The sequence below is a fragment of the Aethalodelphis obliquidens genome, unplaced genomic scaffold (genome assembly GCF_003676395.1).
Source record: "Aethalodelphis obliquidens isolate GAN/ISIS:26980383/991018 unplaced genomic scaffold, ASM367639v1 scaffold65, whole genome shotgun sequence".
Lineage (NCBI taxonomy): Eukaryota > Metazoa > Chordata > Mammalia > Artiodactyla > Delphinidae > Aethalodelphis > Aethalodelphis obliquidens.
The window spans coordinates 5921065-5935256 of record NW_020838009.1 but is presented as its reverse complement, the minus strand read 5'-3'; the positions used below and the strand labels follow the sequence as shown (position 1 = coordinate 5935256).

The following is a 14192-nucleotide window of genomic DNA, read 5'->3' as shown; positions in this document are numbered from 1 at the left end:
TGGAATTGTTTAAATGGGGAAACTGCAGCTCTCTCGTGCCTGGAGAAATGCTGTTATCATAAAATAACTGTACTTGCTAAAAGCCTGTTTACTACCTACCTTTGCTCCTCTATGTTTTATTCAAAGGACCCAGCATTAACCCCAAACAAAAGTGTTTTGCAATGAAACCAACTATAAAAAGATAAACCGTCAAAAGGCAAATGCGTTGTAGGAAAGTGGTCCAGTTGGAAGTGCCTTAAATGGCAAAGGATTTAAACTAAGTCATCGATCAGAACCCAAATCCGCAAATGGCCTCAGTGGGAGCGGACACTGACGGTGGAAAGGAAGTCTTATTTGTGTGCCAAAAAGCATCTAGATGCCCATGGAAGGTGCCAGCGGATAAATGGATCTGGCTGGAAACAGAGGGCCATCAGAGGTTATGGTGATTTTGGAAACAGATTAATTTTCCCCATCATTCCAGTCCAAAATCTGAAGTTTGCCATCAACCTAGAGATGTAGAATTATATGAATGGTTCCAATATTTCAATTTGGTCTGTTCTAAAATATATATGTGGGCTTCCCTGGTGGCTGATAAGGAAACTGGGGCTCAGAAATGTAAAGAAAGTGGTCCACTCTTCTGGTGAGTCCAGGGTGTGGCCAAGGCAGTTTGAAACATTTTAGACGCATTGTACTCATGACCTGGAAGGAGCTGTGAAATTAAATCTACATGGGGAACTTCCCTGGTGGCACAGTGGTTAAGAATCCGCCTGCCAATGCAGGGGACACGGGTTCGAGCCCTGGTCCGGGAAGATCCCACATGCCACGGAGCAACTAAGCCTGTGAGCCATAACTACTGGGCCTGTGTGCCACAACTACTGAAGCACACGTGCCTAGAGCCTGTGCTCTGCAACAAGAGAAGCCACCGCAATGAGCCTGCACACTGCAACAAAGAGTATTCCCCGCTTGCCGCAACTAGAGAAAGCCCGCGTGCAGCAACAAAGGCCCAATTCAGCCAAAAATAAAATAAATAAAATAAACGAATTTATAAAAATATATATATAATTAAAATACCCATATCAACATATCCCAAACTTTGTTCCTTTTTTTTCTTTCTTTTTTGTTCAAATGCTTTTTATTTTGAAAATTTAAATCTACAGAAAAGTTGAAAGGGTGGTATAATAAACACCTGTGTGTTGTTTAGCTTGATTCATCAATTGCCAATATTTTGCCACATTTGCATTTTCCTCTTTCTTTCATATATATGTAAACATAAATATATAAGTGAAACATAAAATATATAGAAATGAAATATCTTTCATATACACATATATTTTAAAATTTTTTGTTGAATCATTTGAAAATAATTAGCAGAAATCATGACACTTCCCCTGAAATATGTATCTCATAAAAATGACACCATCTCACAAATCCATAATATACCATATTATGCCTAAAAAAAATCAATAGTTATTTGATAAAATCACCCATTATTCCATACATATTAACATTTCCTCCCAAATGTCCTTTATAAGTCTTCAGGCTGAGGACCCAATTAAGGCTCTTACATTAATATTCTTATTCTATCTCTTTGGTTTATCTTAATTTGGAAAAATCTCTCCTGCCTTTTGGTGTTTCTTATGACTTCTGTGTTTCTCATAGACTTTTTTTAAAGAAAGGCCTTGAAAATGTGCCCCCTGTAAAAAGAGGTTCCAAATACATTTGAGAAACAAGCAGTTAGACAAAATTAATTGAACATCTTTAAGACTTTTCAGCATCTTTCACACTAATATACTTTTAAAGTTTCTAAGGAGATTTTCCGTTTGGTGTTAATCAAACTTAATTGATCAGAGAGCCTCTTTTTCATAGAGCATCTTAATTCTAGTTTGAGAAAAATCATTTAGATTAAACGAAGTGGTTAGGACAAAAAATGGAGAGTTAATTTTAAGCAGTGCAGTGGCATACAATGTTCTTTTTTGCTTTGGAACGACATTACTGTACCCAGGTAGGGAGATGGATTTTTACCCTGTGTTTCCCTATATTGTGATGTACAATATCTCGAACAAATGAAGTAGGTGCATTTTAAGTAAAACTAAATCTCTAGCTGACTGCCATGAGCTCAAAACCACCTACCTGGGGTTGGTAGCCAATCACACTGATGCATCTTGGGTCCACAAATGTGATGATCCCGTCAGAGTTATGCCGGGATAAGAATTCCGTTGGCACCGACATCCCGCTCATGTCCATGCACACAGGAGAGCTGGTCACCTGGATGGAGAAATCCACAGGGAGGTGGTGATGGAGATTGAGTTAGAGAATGGGAACAATCCGTGTGGATTTTTTAAAAAATTAATTAATTTGTTTATTTTTGGCTGCGTTGGGTTTTCGTTGCCGCACACGGGCTCTCTAGTTGCGGTGAGCTGGAGCTACTCTTCGTTGCGGTGCACAGGCTTATTACGGTGGCTTCTCTTGTTGCGGAGCACGGGCTCTAGGCGCACGGGCTTCAGTAGTTGTGGCATGTGGGCTCAACACTTGTGGCTCGCGGGCTCTAGAGCGCAGGCTCAGTAGTTGTGGTGCACGGGCTTAGCTGCTCCGCGGCATGTGGGATCTTCCCGGACCAGGGCTCGAACCCGTGTCCCCTGCATTGGCAGGCGGATTCTTAACCACTGCGCCACCAAGGAATTCCCCCATGTGGATTTAATTTCACAGATCCTTCCAGGTCATGAGTACAATGAGTTTAAAATGTTTCAAACTGCCTTGGCCACACCCTGGACTCACCGGAAGAGTGGACGACTTTCTTTACATTTCTGAGCCCGTTTCCTTATCAGTCCTTGGGAATTAGGGAGTTGTAACCTCATAGGGTGGTTGTGAGATTCAGAGCGACACTGCACGTCAAACCCTGGCACAACACCTGGCACACAGCTGGTGCTCAGAAATGTTAACACCCTTCCCTTCCCCCACCTTCCCATTACTAAGGATGGGAAATGAGTCTAAGGAACTGGTCAAAATATTTGGAAAGTCTATATTTGTGAACTGAATTTACCCAAGTGTTCTTTCTTCCCCATTTGCAAGGAATAACCAATGCTTATCACATGTGAATGGAATAGCTTATTCATCTGTCTGAAAATGGTAAGACCTAGGAAACCAGGGATGTGAAAGGTCAGTGTCCTCTGAACTACATCTGTCATGGCCCCTTCATCAGTACGGGGAGGGCCCTCGATGCCACAAGGAGAAAGACTGAGTGGCTACTGTGTGTGCCAGGCATGAAGCCAGCGGACTTCATATACATTATTCAGCATATCTAATTCTCAAAAGATTAAAAAGACACATTTTTTGCCCTTGAGGAGCTTGCAAGGAAGGGGACTGCCCTCAACTAACTATACGAACACAGACAGTGAAGAACTGACATATAAACATAATGCCAGGCGTGTAGGGAGGAGGGGGTGATTCATTTTGACTAAGCAGATAAAGGAGTCATTTCACTGGATCTTGAAGGATGACGAAATAGGAAGTAAACAAGAGGAGAAGGAGTTGTAAAAGGAGAAGAAGGGAAACAAGGAAACACCAGGCAGAAGGAACAGCCCATGGACACCTGCAACAGTGGGGAAGTGCACGGTGGGCTTGTGGAAAGGGCGTGCTGTCGTTTGGGAACAGGGCATGAGGGGGGAGGAAGGAGGTGGGGCTGTAAGATGAGTGAGTGCTTTATCTTGCAGATGATGGGGCAACATTCAAGGGGATTAAACAGGGGTGTGAAACAACAAGGTCCTACTGTGTAGCACGAGGAACTATATTCAGTATCTTGTCATAACCTATAATGGAAAAGAATCTGAAAAAGATATACCTGTCTATGCAATGGGTTGGCCAAAACGTTCGTTCGTGTTTTTCCGAAAAACGTGAACGAACGTTTCGGCCAACCCAATATCTATCTATGTGCCTATGCGTCTATCTATGTCTCTGTCTATGTATCTGTTTATCTATCTATATTTCTATTTATCTTTCTCTATATATCTGAATCGCTTTGCTGTACTCCTGAAACCAACATGATATTGTAAATCAGCTATACTTCAATAAAAAATATTTTAAAAACCCGGGTGTGATGTAAGCAGAGCTCAACTTTGCAGTAACTGGCGCACATGTGGAGACGGACTGACTCAGGCCCTCAGTGAAGCAAGGACAGCTTGCTTCTGCTGCCCGCAGCTCAGAGTCCCTGCCCCCCTTCTTCTCCCAGATTCAGCCTCATCCTTCTCCCACAGGGTGAGACACAGAACCCAACAATACTGAGGACACAGGAGTTCGAAAAAGGCATCCAAACCTACAGGCTCTTGCTCTTTGCAATAATAAGCCTTCCCTGGAGATCAAAAAGGCTGTGAGCTTTTTCTTACCTGGAGTCTTCCAATTGCCACAAGGCAATATTTACTGCTTTGTCCCACGTCGGCATCTTCTTCGGGTATGGTCATTCCTGAAATGAGAAATGCCAGAGTCATCAACGACATGTCCAAGATGAATCGAAAAAGGGTAAAAGCGTCCATGATTTTATTTACACAGTCAAAGATACAGATCCACTGTTGACCCTGCAGGGTCTGGGAAGCTGCCAATGAATTAACCACCCCTCGCTCATTTCCTGCTCCTCTCTCTGCCTGATGTCTTTTGATAATTTCACGGTACATTATCATCTGCATCTGTGGATGATGCAGAGGGATTTAAGGAAGATGAAACAAATTATTCATTTATACATTTGCAAAACTTGGCTAAAACACTTGGTTATAAGAGAAATTTCGATAAGAAGTGTATAGGGGCACCTCAAATTATGTAAATATTTCACTTATCTGTTGCCAAAAATCAAAGACCATCAGAGGCAGAATCATAAACAAAAACAAAAAACAAAACTCACCAAAACCAAAATGACTAACTTGCCAGGGAAAAGAACATAACCAGTGTTCACCCTTCTGATGTAAAGTCAGGGTTTTCAAGGGATAGAAAGGAGAAACTGATTAAGCGCTAAAAACCAGTGCTCTGGACAGGAAGGAATTGGTTAAAACAATCCTCATTGTTGTTGGTTAGAACTGTTGTAGTGAAACAAGCATTCTGCTCTGATATCTCCTAGACAAGAGCTGTTAAGTAGAAAATTCCCTTTTATACTGCATAACACTTAACGTTAAGTATTTTCGCACTAGGTCAGATCGAAGGTTCACGGTGATGGAATCACACAAGCACAGTGACAGCCCATCACTACAGACTGTGAAGGGAGTGTTAACACGACTCTAGCTGTAAGGGCCAGAGAAATGTCACTCCCTCCTCATTCCCACCACCCTCTTCACACTTCTCTCTGCCTCCCCCCCCCCCCCCCCCCCCTGCTCGAGGTAACCAGCCCCTTATGTTTCCACTTTATCCTTTGCTGTATTTCTTTTGCACAAACGAGCATCTGTCTCCTCTTCTCCTATGAAGGGCAGTGCACTGTAGATGCTCTTTCGGGCTTTGTTTATTTCACTTCACAGTATGTCCTGAAAGTCACTCCGTAATTATTCATAGAGCTCCTCCTTATTCTTTTTTCAGAATTGCATATTGCTGCATTATGTAGAGTAACCAAGGTTGAATACTACCACCCTCTTATGTATGAACATTTAGGTGTTTCCAATACTTTGTAACTACAAACAAGGCTGCAAAGAATAATCTTGTGCACACACATTTTCTTAAGAATTGGAGGTGCAGATACACCCAGAAGATACACCTACCCTAGAAGTGGGATTTCTAGGTTACAAGGTAAGTGTATATGTATGTAGTTTTGTTAGGTGTTGCCAAATTCCCCTCCAGAAGGAGTGTACCAATGTGCATTCCCACCAACAAGGTATGAGAGGCCTTTTTCTCCAGTCTTGGCCAAGAATATGCTGTCATATGATTTAATTTTGGTCAGTTGGATAGGTTAGAAATGGTATTCCAGTGCTGTCTTAATTTGCATTTCTCTAATTATGAGTGAGTCTGCACATCATTTCATATGTTTGAGGATCATTTTTTTTATCTTATCTTTTAGTGAATTGTCTATTTGTGTATCTTCCCCATTTTTTTTAAAAGGTTTTCTTTTTTTAATTTATATATTTTAATTTTTGCTGCGTTGGGTCTTCGTTGCTGTGCCTGGGCTTTCTCTAGTTGTGGCGAGCAGGGGCTACTCTTCATTGAGGTGTGCAGGTTTCTCATTGTGCTGGCTTCTCTTGGTGCAGAGCACGGGCTCTAGGTGCACGTGCTTCAGTGTGGCACATGGGCTCAGTAGTTCTGGCTCACGGGCTTAGTTGCGCTGCAGCACGTGGGATCTTCCTGGACCAGGGCTCAAACCCGTGCCCCCTGCATCGGCAGGCAGATTCTTTTTTTTTTTTTTGCGGTACGCGGGCCTCTCACTGCTGTGGCCTCTCCCGTTGCAGAGCACAGGCTCCGGACGCGCAGGCTCAGCGGCCATGGCTCACGGGCCCAGCCGCTCCGCGGCGTGTGGGGTCTTCCCGGACCGGGGCACGAACCTGTGTCCCCTGCATTGGCAGGCGGACTCTCAACCACTGCGCCACCAGGGAAGCCCGGCAGGCGGATTCTTAACCACTGCGCCACCAGTGAAGTCCCCTCCCCATTTTTCTATTGGGATTTTGATCCTTTGCCCCTCAATTTTCAGGAGTTCTTCGTATATCAGGCATATTAAGCCTTTGTGGTATATGTTGTGAATATGTTCTCCCGGGTGGGCCTTTGTCTTTTGACTTCCCTTATGATGATTGAAAAAATTTATAATTTTTATGTAGTCAAATTCATCTATCTATTACCTCTAGTATCTGAGTCATAATTAGAAAGCCATTTCCTACACCAGGGTTAAAGAGAAAGTCAGCCCTGTTTTCCTCTGACATTTTATGGTTTCCTTTTTTACATTTAGATCCCTAATCCATTTGGAGCTATTCTTGTGTAGCGGTGTGAGATATATTGGATTTAATTTTATCTTTTTCTAAATGGCTATCCAGTTGTCCCACTAACATTTATTAAAAATGCAGTGATTTGAGATGCCACCTTTATCATACTATAAATTCTAATATGTATTTGGGTCTAATACTGGGCTTTCTCTTCTATTCCACAGGCCAATTGTCCATCAAGCATTAGTACCACAGGATTTTAATTACAGAGGATTTATTGTATGTTTTAGTATCTGGCAGGGCGATTCCTCCCTTGTAGTTTTTCTTTTTCATTGTTTTCTTGTCTATTCTTAGACGTTTATTTTTTCACACGAACTTAGTATCAACTTATTTAACTCCATAAATAGTTTGCTGTTTTTATTAGGACTGAATTAAATTTATAAACCAACTTCAGGAGAACTGACATCTTTTATAAAGTTGAATTGTCCTACTCAAGAACAGGGGACGTTTTCCATTTGTACGCCTGCTTTTGTGTCTTCCAGAACTGTATTAAAAATTTCCTCATATATACTTGTACTTTGTATACTTATGAAAATTCCTAAGTACTTAAATTTTTAAAAAAATTTAAGTGTAAATGACCTATTAGTTTCAGGTGTACAACACAGTGACTTGATGTTTTTATAAAATGATTACCACACTAAGTCTAGGTTCCATCTGTCACCTTAAAAGTTGTTACATTTCCTATGCTGTACGTTACATCCCTGTTACGTATTTATTTGATACCTCTGGCATTCGTTTATCCTCTGTATCTATGAGTCTGTTTCTGTTTTATCTTGTTCATTTGTTTGTCTTGTTTTTTGGATTCCACATAGAAGTGAAATCATATGGTATTTGTCTTTTTCTGCCTGATTTATTTCACTTAGTATCAATATAATACGCTCTAGGTCCAACCAGGCTGTCACGAATGGCAAGATTTCATTTTTTTTTTTTATGGCTGAGTAATATTTAGTTGTGTATATATACCACATCTTTTTTATCCAGTCATCTATCAATGGACACTTAGGTTGCTTCCACATCTTGGCCACTGTGAATAATGCTGCAATGAACATAAGGGTGCATATATCTTTCTGAATTAGTATTTTTGTTTTCTTTGGAAAAATGCCCAGAAGTGGAACTGCTGAATCAGATGGTAGTTCTATATTTAATTTGTTGAGGAACCTCCATTTTGTTTCCATAGTGGCTGCACGAATTTACATGACCACTAACAGTGCATGAGGGTTCTCTTCTCCACATCCTTGCCAACACTTATTATTTGTTGTTTTTCTGAGAATAGCTATTCTGACAGGTGTGAGGTGATTATCTCACTGTGGTTTTGATTTGCATTTCCCTGATGATTAGTGAGGTTGAGCATCTTTTCATGTGTCTGTTGGCCATCTGTAGTCTTCTTTAGAAAAATGTCTATTCAGACCCTCTGCCCAATTTTTAATTGGGTTGTTTGCTTTTTTGATGCTGAGTTCTTTGTATATTTTAGATATTAACCCCTTATCAGATATATCATTTGCAAATATCTTCTCCCATCCAGTAGACTGCCTTTTCATTTTAATGCTAGTTTCCTTCTCTGTGCAAAAGCTTTTTAGTTTGATGTAGTCCCACTTGTTTATTTTTGCTTTTGTTTCCCTTGCCTAAGGAGACATATCCAAAAAAAAATTGCTAAGATGGATGTCAAAGAGCATAGTATATTTTAGTTCACAGAGTTTTATGGGTTCAGGTTTTACATTTAAGTCTTTAATCCATCTTGATCTTTTTGTGGTATGGTGTGAGAAAGTAGTCCAGTTCGATTCTTTTGCATGTGCTGTCCATTTTCCCAACACCATCACATATATGTACGCAAGCCTTGCTGGCCTTCAATGCCAGATGTCTGGGGGCTTGTCTTCCTGATGCAGGACTCTCAGTCCAGGGAGTCCGATGTGGGGCTTGGACCCCTCACTCTATGGGGAGAATTTCTGCAATTGTGATTATCCTCCTGTTCGTGGGTCACCTCCCTGGGGATGTGGGTCTTGACTATATGGCATGTTTGCCCCTCCCACCCATCTTACTGTGGTTCCTTCTTTTTTTTTTTTTTTTTTTTTGCGGTAAGTGGGCCTCTCCCGTTGCGGAGCACAGACTCCAGACACGCAGGCTCAGCGGCCATGGCTCACAGGCCCAGCCGCTCCGCGGCATGTGGGATCTTCCCGGACCGGGGCACGAACCCGTGTCCCCTGCATCAGCAGGCAGACTCTCAACCACTGCGCCACCAGGGAAGCCCCTGTGGTTCCTTCTTTATCTCTTTAGTTGTGGAAAATCTTTTCTCCTAGTCTTCAGGTTGTTCTCATTGGTAATTGTTCTGTAAATAGTTGTAATTTTGGTGTGCCCATGGATGGAGGTGAGCTCAGGGTCTTCCTACTCCCCCATCCTAAGTATTTCACCTTCCTTCTTGCTATTATAAATGGGGTTTTCTCTACCCTTACGCTTCTGTGTATTGTTTATGTATACAAAGACTATTGACTTTTGTATATTAACTTTGTATTGTGTTACTTCACTGAATTATTGCTTCAGTTAATTTTATTATTGATTCACTGGGCTTTTGTAGGTATATTATCATATAATTTAAAACAGAGATAGTTTTCCTTCTTCTTTACACAGTTTTTGCCTCTGATTTCTCTTGTTTAATTACATGGGCTAATATCTCTATTACAGTGTTGACTAGTAGTAGAGATAGTGGGCGTTCTTGCCTGGTTCCTGATCTTAGTGGAAATGTCTCAAGGGTTTCTCTGCTTTATTCAATAAGATACCTAAAAAATTATCTCTGAATTACTGTTTGGCATTTTTGAAAATCTCTTTAATGCCTTGCTTCATAGTAGATAGCTGTATTCTATTATCTGCTGTGCACAAAATCTATTACAATATGTTGTTTTACTTGAGGAATATGAAGAAAATATAGCCTCACATGGAGGCTAGTTGGAGGGGGGAGAAGTTTTTTAAGGTAATTATTGATATTCTTCTTTGATAGTTTCCTGAGCCTTGACAAGTGATAGTGTCTTAAAGGTTAATTGAAATGTGATTCGCTGACTATATCAATGAAATTTTCACACTCTGTTATGTGAAAATAGATTTTGGTCTAACACTTTGACTGAATCTTTTACCCATACATGATTCTGAACATCATGTATTGGTCATTTGGAAAATACTGGTTTACCAGATTACACAGATCTTCTAAATGTTGACACATTACATTATACAATATAAAAAAAAATCACACTTGTTAATTTCACCATGTATCGCATCAGAAGATATGGTTAGGTATTGGTCATGATGATGGTGGTGGCTACAACTTTTCCAAAATTCAAACTTTCACTAAAAAGTTTGAATTTTATCACTGACAACAAATACTATCAACTGCTTTCCTTGAAGTGACAGGCTCATTTTAACTTTTTAAGAAAACTACCTGCCAAACACACAAGTTTGAATAACCATAGTTTGTTGTCATTCTTTCAAGTAAAAACACGGTGTTTGTGAAAAAAGCAGCTAGTTCAGCTCACAACTCAAACAACTGCACGAGCGCTTTTCCTTGACACAACCAGCATGCTTTGGTACGCAGCAGAAGTCACTTTATACATACTGACAATTTCAGACTTTAATACAATTAATATTATTAATATTTTTACTTCTTCATCAAGGACATTCTCAAGTGAAACCAGCACTTTAAAATTAAATTTTGAAATTAATTTTTCCTGCAAGTGAATGGTGATAAACCCCAAGCACGAGAAATGTGAAAATTACACCAGGGCACATCATAAATGTCTCAAAACCAGTGATGAAGAGAAAGTCTTCAGGACTTCCCTGGTGGTGCAGTGGTTAGGAATCCGCCTGCCAATGCAGGGGACACGGGTTTGAGCCCTAGTTGGGGAAGATCCCACATGCCATGGAGCAACTAAGCCCATGCGCCACAACTACTGAGCCTGTGCTCTAGAGCCTGCGAGCCATAACTACTGAAGCCCGCGCGCCTAGAGCCCATGCTCCACAACAAGAGAAGCCACCGCAATGAGAAGCCCGCACACCGCAATGAAGAGTAGTCCCCGCTCGCTGCAACTAGAGAAAGCCCACGCGCAGCAATGAAGACCCAACACAGCCAAAAATTAATTAATTAAAAAGAAAAAAAGAGAGAAAGTCTTCAAAGAATACAGAGGGAAAAAAAAAGAGACATGTTTACCTACAAAGGAACAAAGATAAATATGACAGTTGATTTCTTGTCAGAAACAGTGTAAGTAAGAAGATAATATTTTAAAGTATTGAAAAAAAAAACCTGTCTACTTAGCATTCTATATCAAGTGAAAATATCTTTCAAAAATAAAGGTGAAATAAAGACTCCTTCAGACATACAAAAGCTGAAATAGTTCAGCACCAGCACACCATCATTACTAGAATGTTAAAAACATCTTTACGCCACAGGAGAAATAACACCACATGAAAATATGAATCTACACAAAGGAATGAAAACCACTGGAAACGGTAACCATGAGTAAATATGTAAGTTTTTTTTTCTTTTTTTTTTGCCACACCACGCGGCATGCAGGATCTTAGTTTCCTGACCAGGGATTGAACCCAACCACCAAGGAATTCCCAAGATTATTTTCCTGTGAAATAAATCAGTAATGTAAAAGCCAGGAGGGGAAAACATGGATGCACACTATTGTGAGATTGTTATACTGTACGTGAAGTGGTATAATATTGCTTGAAGATAGACTCTGATAAGTTAAGATGTATATTATAAGCGCTACAGCAACCATTAAGATACCAAAACAGTTACAGCTAATAATTCAAAAAAGGAGATACAATGAAATCATAAAAAAAATAAAAAAGAAGGCAGGAAAAGAGGAAAAAGGGAACAAAGGACAAATAGGAACATAGAAAACGATCCATAAATGAACCATAACAATAATCACATTAAATATAAATGGTCTAAATGCCCCAATTAAAAGGCCAAGTTTATCAGATTGGATAAAAAAGCAAGACTTAACCATATGCTGCTTAGAAGAAATACTAAAGATCTAAGTTCAAGCTTATTTGTGTCTTAGATGGTTTTTAAACCCTTTTGGGGGTAGTATCCATATTCTTCAGTTTCACTTCATGGAAAGTTCTCTAGCATGGTATATGCCACTGACAATATATGACACAGAAGTCAGGGTCCTGGAGCCACACTGGCTAAGCTCCATCTTAGCCTGCATTAAAATGAGGTCCGTGTGACGTCTCTACACCCACCTTGGGAGAGGCCTCTACGTGCTACAGTGCTCATGAGTGGTACGGCAACTACTGTCATTGACTGCAGTTCCAGAAATCACTTGAGAAGGAAGTTAAAGTGTTAGAAGACTGAATGCACTGATTCATGTCCTCCTTCACTGACTTGTTCATGCCCATCTTGATAAAGTCTTATTCAAGAGAGGGCTGCAGGAGAAACAGTGACCGTAAGCAACCGTCCCATCCACTCTTTTATCCTCACCCTCTCCCCATGCCCAGCTCTTCTTCTACTGAATCTGGCTGACAGTGGAAAAAGTCTTGAGGGGCCGCTTGACTCACACCACTCCTCAGGTTCTGTGGTCTAAACCAAGTTCAGATCAGAGTTTTTCAAATCCTAGTTTTTCCAGAAAATGGACAAGTCGGTATCTTGGTTTAGGGTCAACCCAAAAGCAGAGCCTGAGACAGGACTTTAGTGCAGATAGTTTACATGGGAGGTGAGTCCAAGAAAGGAGGGGCGAGACAGTGAGGAGAGTGAAAGAGAAAAGGAAGAAAAACCAAGATCGGGGAAGCATCTCCACACTCTGGGCTTTGCCTACAACTGGACCAACTGTGACCCTTGCAGGGGAGTCCCTGGTGCAGAGGAGAAGGACACCACATCGTTTTGGTTTTTTTAAAAAATATATATATATTTATTTATTTGGTTGTGCCAGGTCTTAGTTGCGGCAGGCGGGCTGCTTAGTTGCAGCAGGCGGGCTCCTTAGCTGTGGCATGCATGTGGGATCTAGTTCCCTGACCAGAGATCAAACCCGGGCTCCCTGCGTTGGGAGTCTTATCCACTGGGCCACCAGGGAAGTCCCAGACACCACATCTTGACATGGGATGCTGTCAGCCTGAGGTGAGTCTGAGCTCGCCTGCTGAATGCAGCTGAGGCTGCAGGGCCGTAGGGCACCAGTGGTGTCTGTTAGAGTGACCCAGCCTCTTCTGTCCTCTGCTTCCTTGTCTGAAATGGGTATGAAATAGCTCACGTCATGCTGTTAGGCTTGAATGAGAGGATGCGTGGAGTCCCCAGCCCAAGGCCCGAATGTCAGCTTCTTTCTCGCTTCCCTGACCTCACTCCCCAACTGCTGGTAGCAGGTACATCTGTGGGCAGTGGGCACAGATGCATCTTTGCCACACTTAGGATGAGGGTGCAATACCATTGGCCAGAAAAGGAAGCAGAGAGGACAGCATGAAGAAACCATGTTCTTCTGTTCTATCCTTTGGAGGAATCGGGCAGGATGAGGCTCTCATTGGCTGATACTTGAGACCATCTGCCTAGAGATATCACAATCCATTTGTTGATTCGTTCTTTATTCCACCAGTGTTGACTGAGAATTTTTGCAGATTTTAAAAAAAATAGCCACAAATGTTCTTTACATGCCTTCTATCAAGAGTTGAAGTTAGATTCCCTTGTGACTACTTTGACCAATAAAATACAGTGGAAGTGACACTGTTTGGCTTTTAGACAAGGGATCCCCGACACTGAGAAGCAGAGACGGGTCATCCTTACTGCACCCTGTGTCAACCCCTGGCCCACAGAAGCTGCGAGTATAAATAAAATAGTGGTGGTTTTATCAATAAAATAAAATAAGGTGTCTCAATTAGAAGGTGCATCTAGAAGTGTAGAGGAAGAGAGTTGATGGGGGCCCAAGCTACAAGTCCCTTAAGTGTATAAACAGGCTCATCTGTAAGAAGGCATTTTAATCCACCAGCTATGATTATGTTAAAATAATCCCTTGGCTTTGCACAAATGAGGTGGAAAGTTGCGACTTATTAAATAAATAGTTTGGGCCTTCACGTGGGCAAGTAATCTTTAGTTGTGAATGAGATCCAAGTATGTGTTTGCAAAATTTCCAGAAAATCTTCAGCAAACCCAAACTTCCTTAAAGGAATTTATTTATGTGCCTGTCTGAAGGGTCTCCTTAAGACATTGGACTCAGTTTTCCCATGAAAGGGTTGGCATCTAACACAGTGGAGACAAACATTTGTAAAGGCGGCTCTGACACAATCCCACGAGCAGCTGTA

The 14192-nt window shown here is 41.2% G+C and overlaps 1 protein-coding gene across 4 annotated transcripts in view; it reads right to left on the bottom strand.

Moving 5' to 3' along the window:
• ARNT2 (aryl hydrocarbon receptor nuclear translocator 2) overlaps window positions 1–14192 on the bottom strand; it is a 194158-nt gene that overhangs the window by 42170 nt on the left and 137796 nt on the right. For all 4 annotated transcript variants that reach the window (XM_027089167.1, XM_027089169.1, XM_027089166.1 and 1 more), the window contains exons 9-10: window positions 4359–4435; window positions 2110–2244 (exon numbers count right to left, since the gene is read on the bottom strand). In XM_027089167.1, coding sequence (XP_026944968.1) covers window positions 2110–2244; window positions 4359–4435 — 212 coding nt within the window. The remainder of the gene's footprint in view (window positions 1–2109; window positions 2245–4358; window positions 4436–14192) is intronic.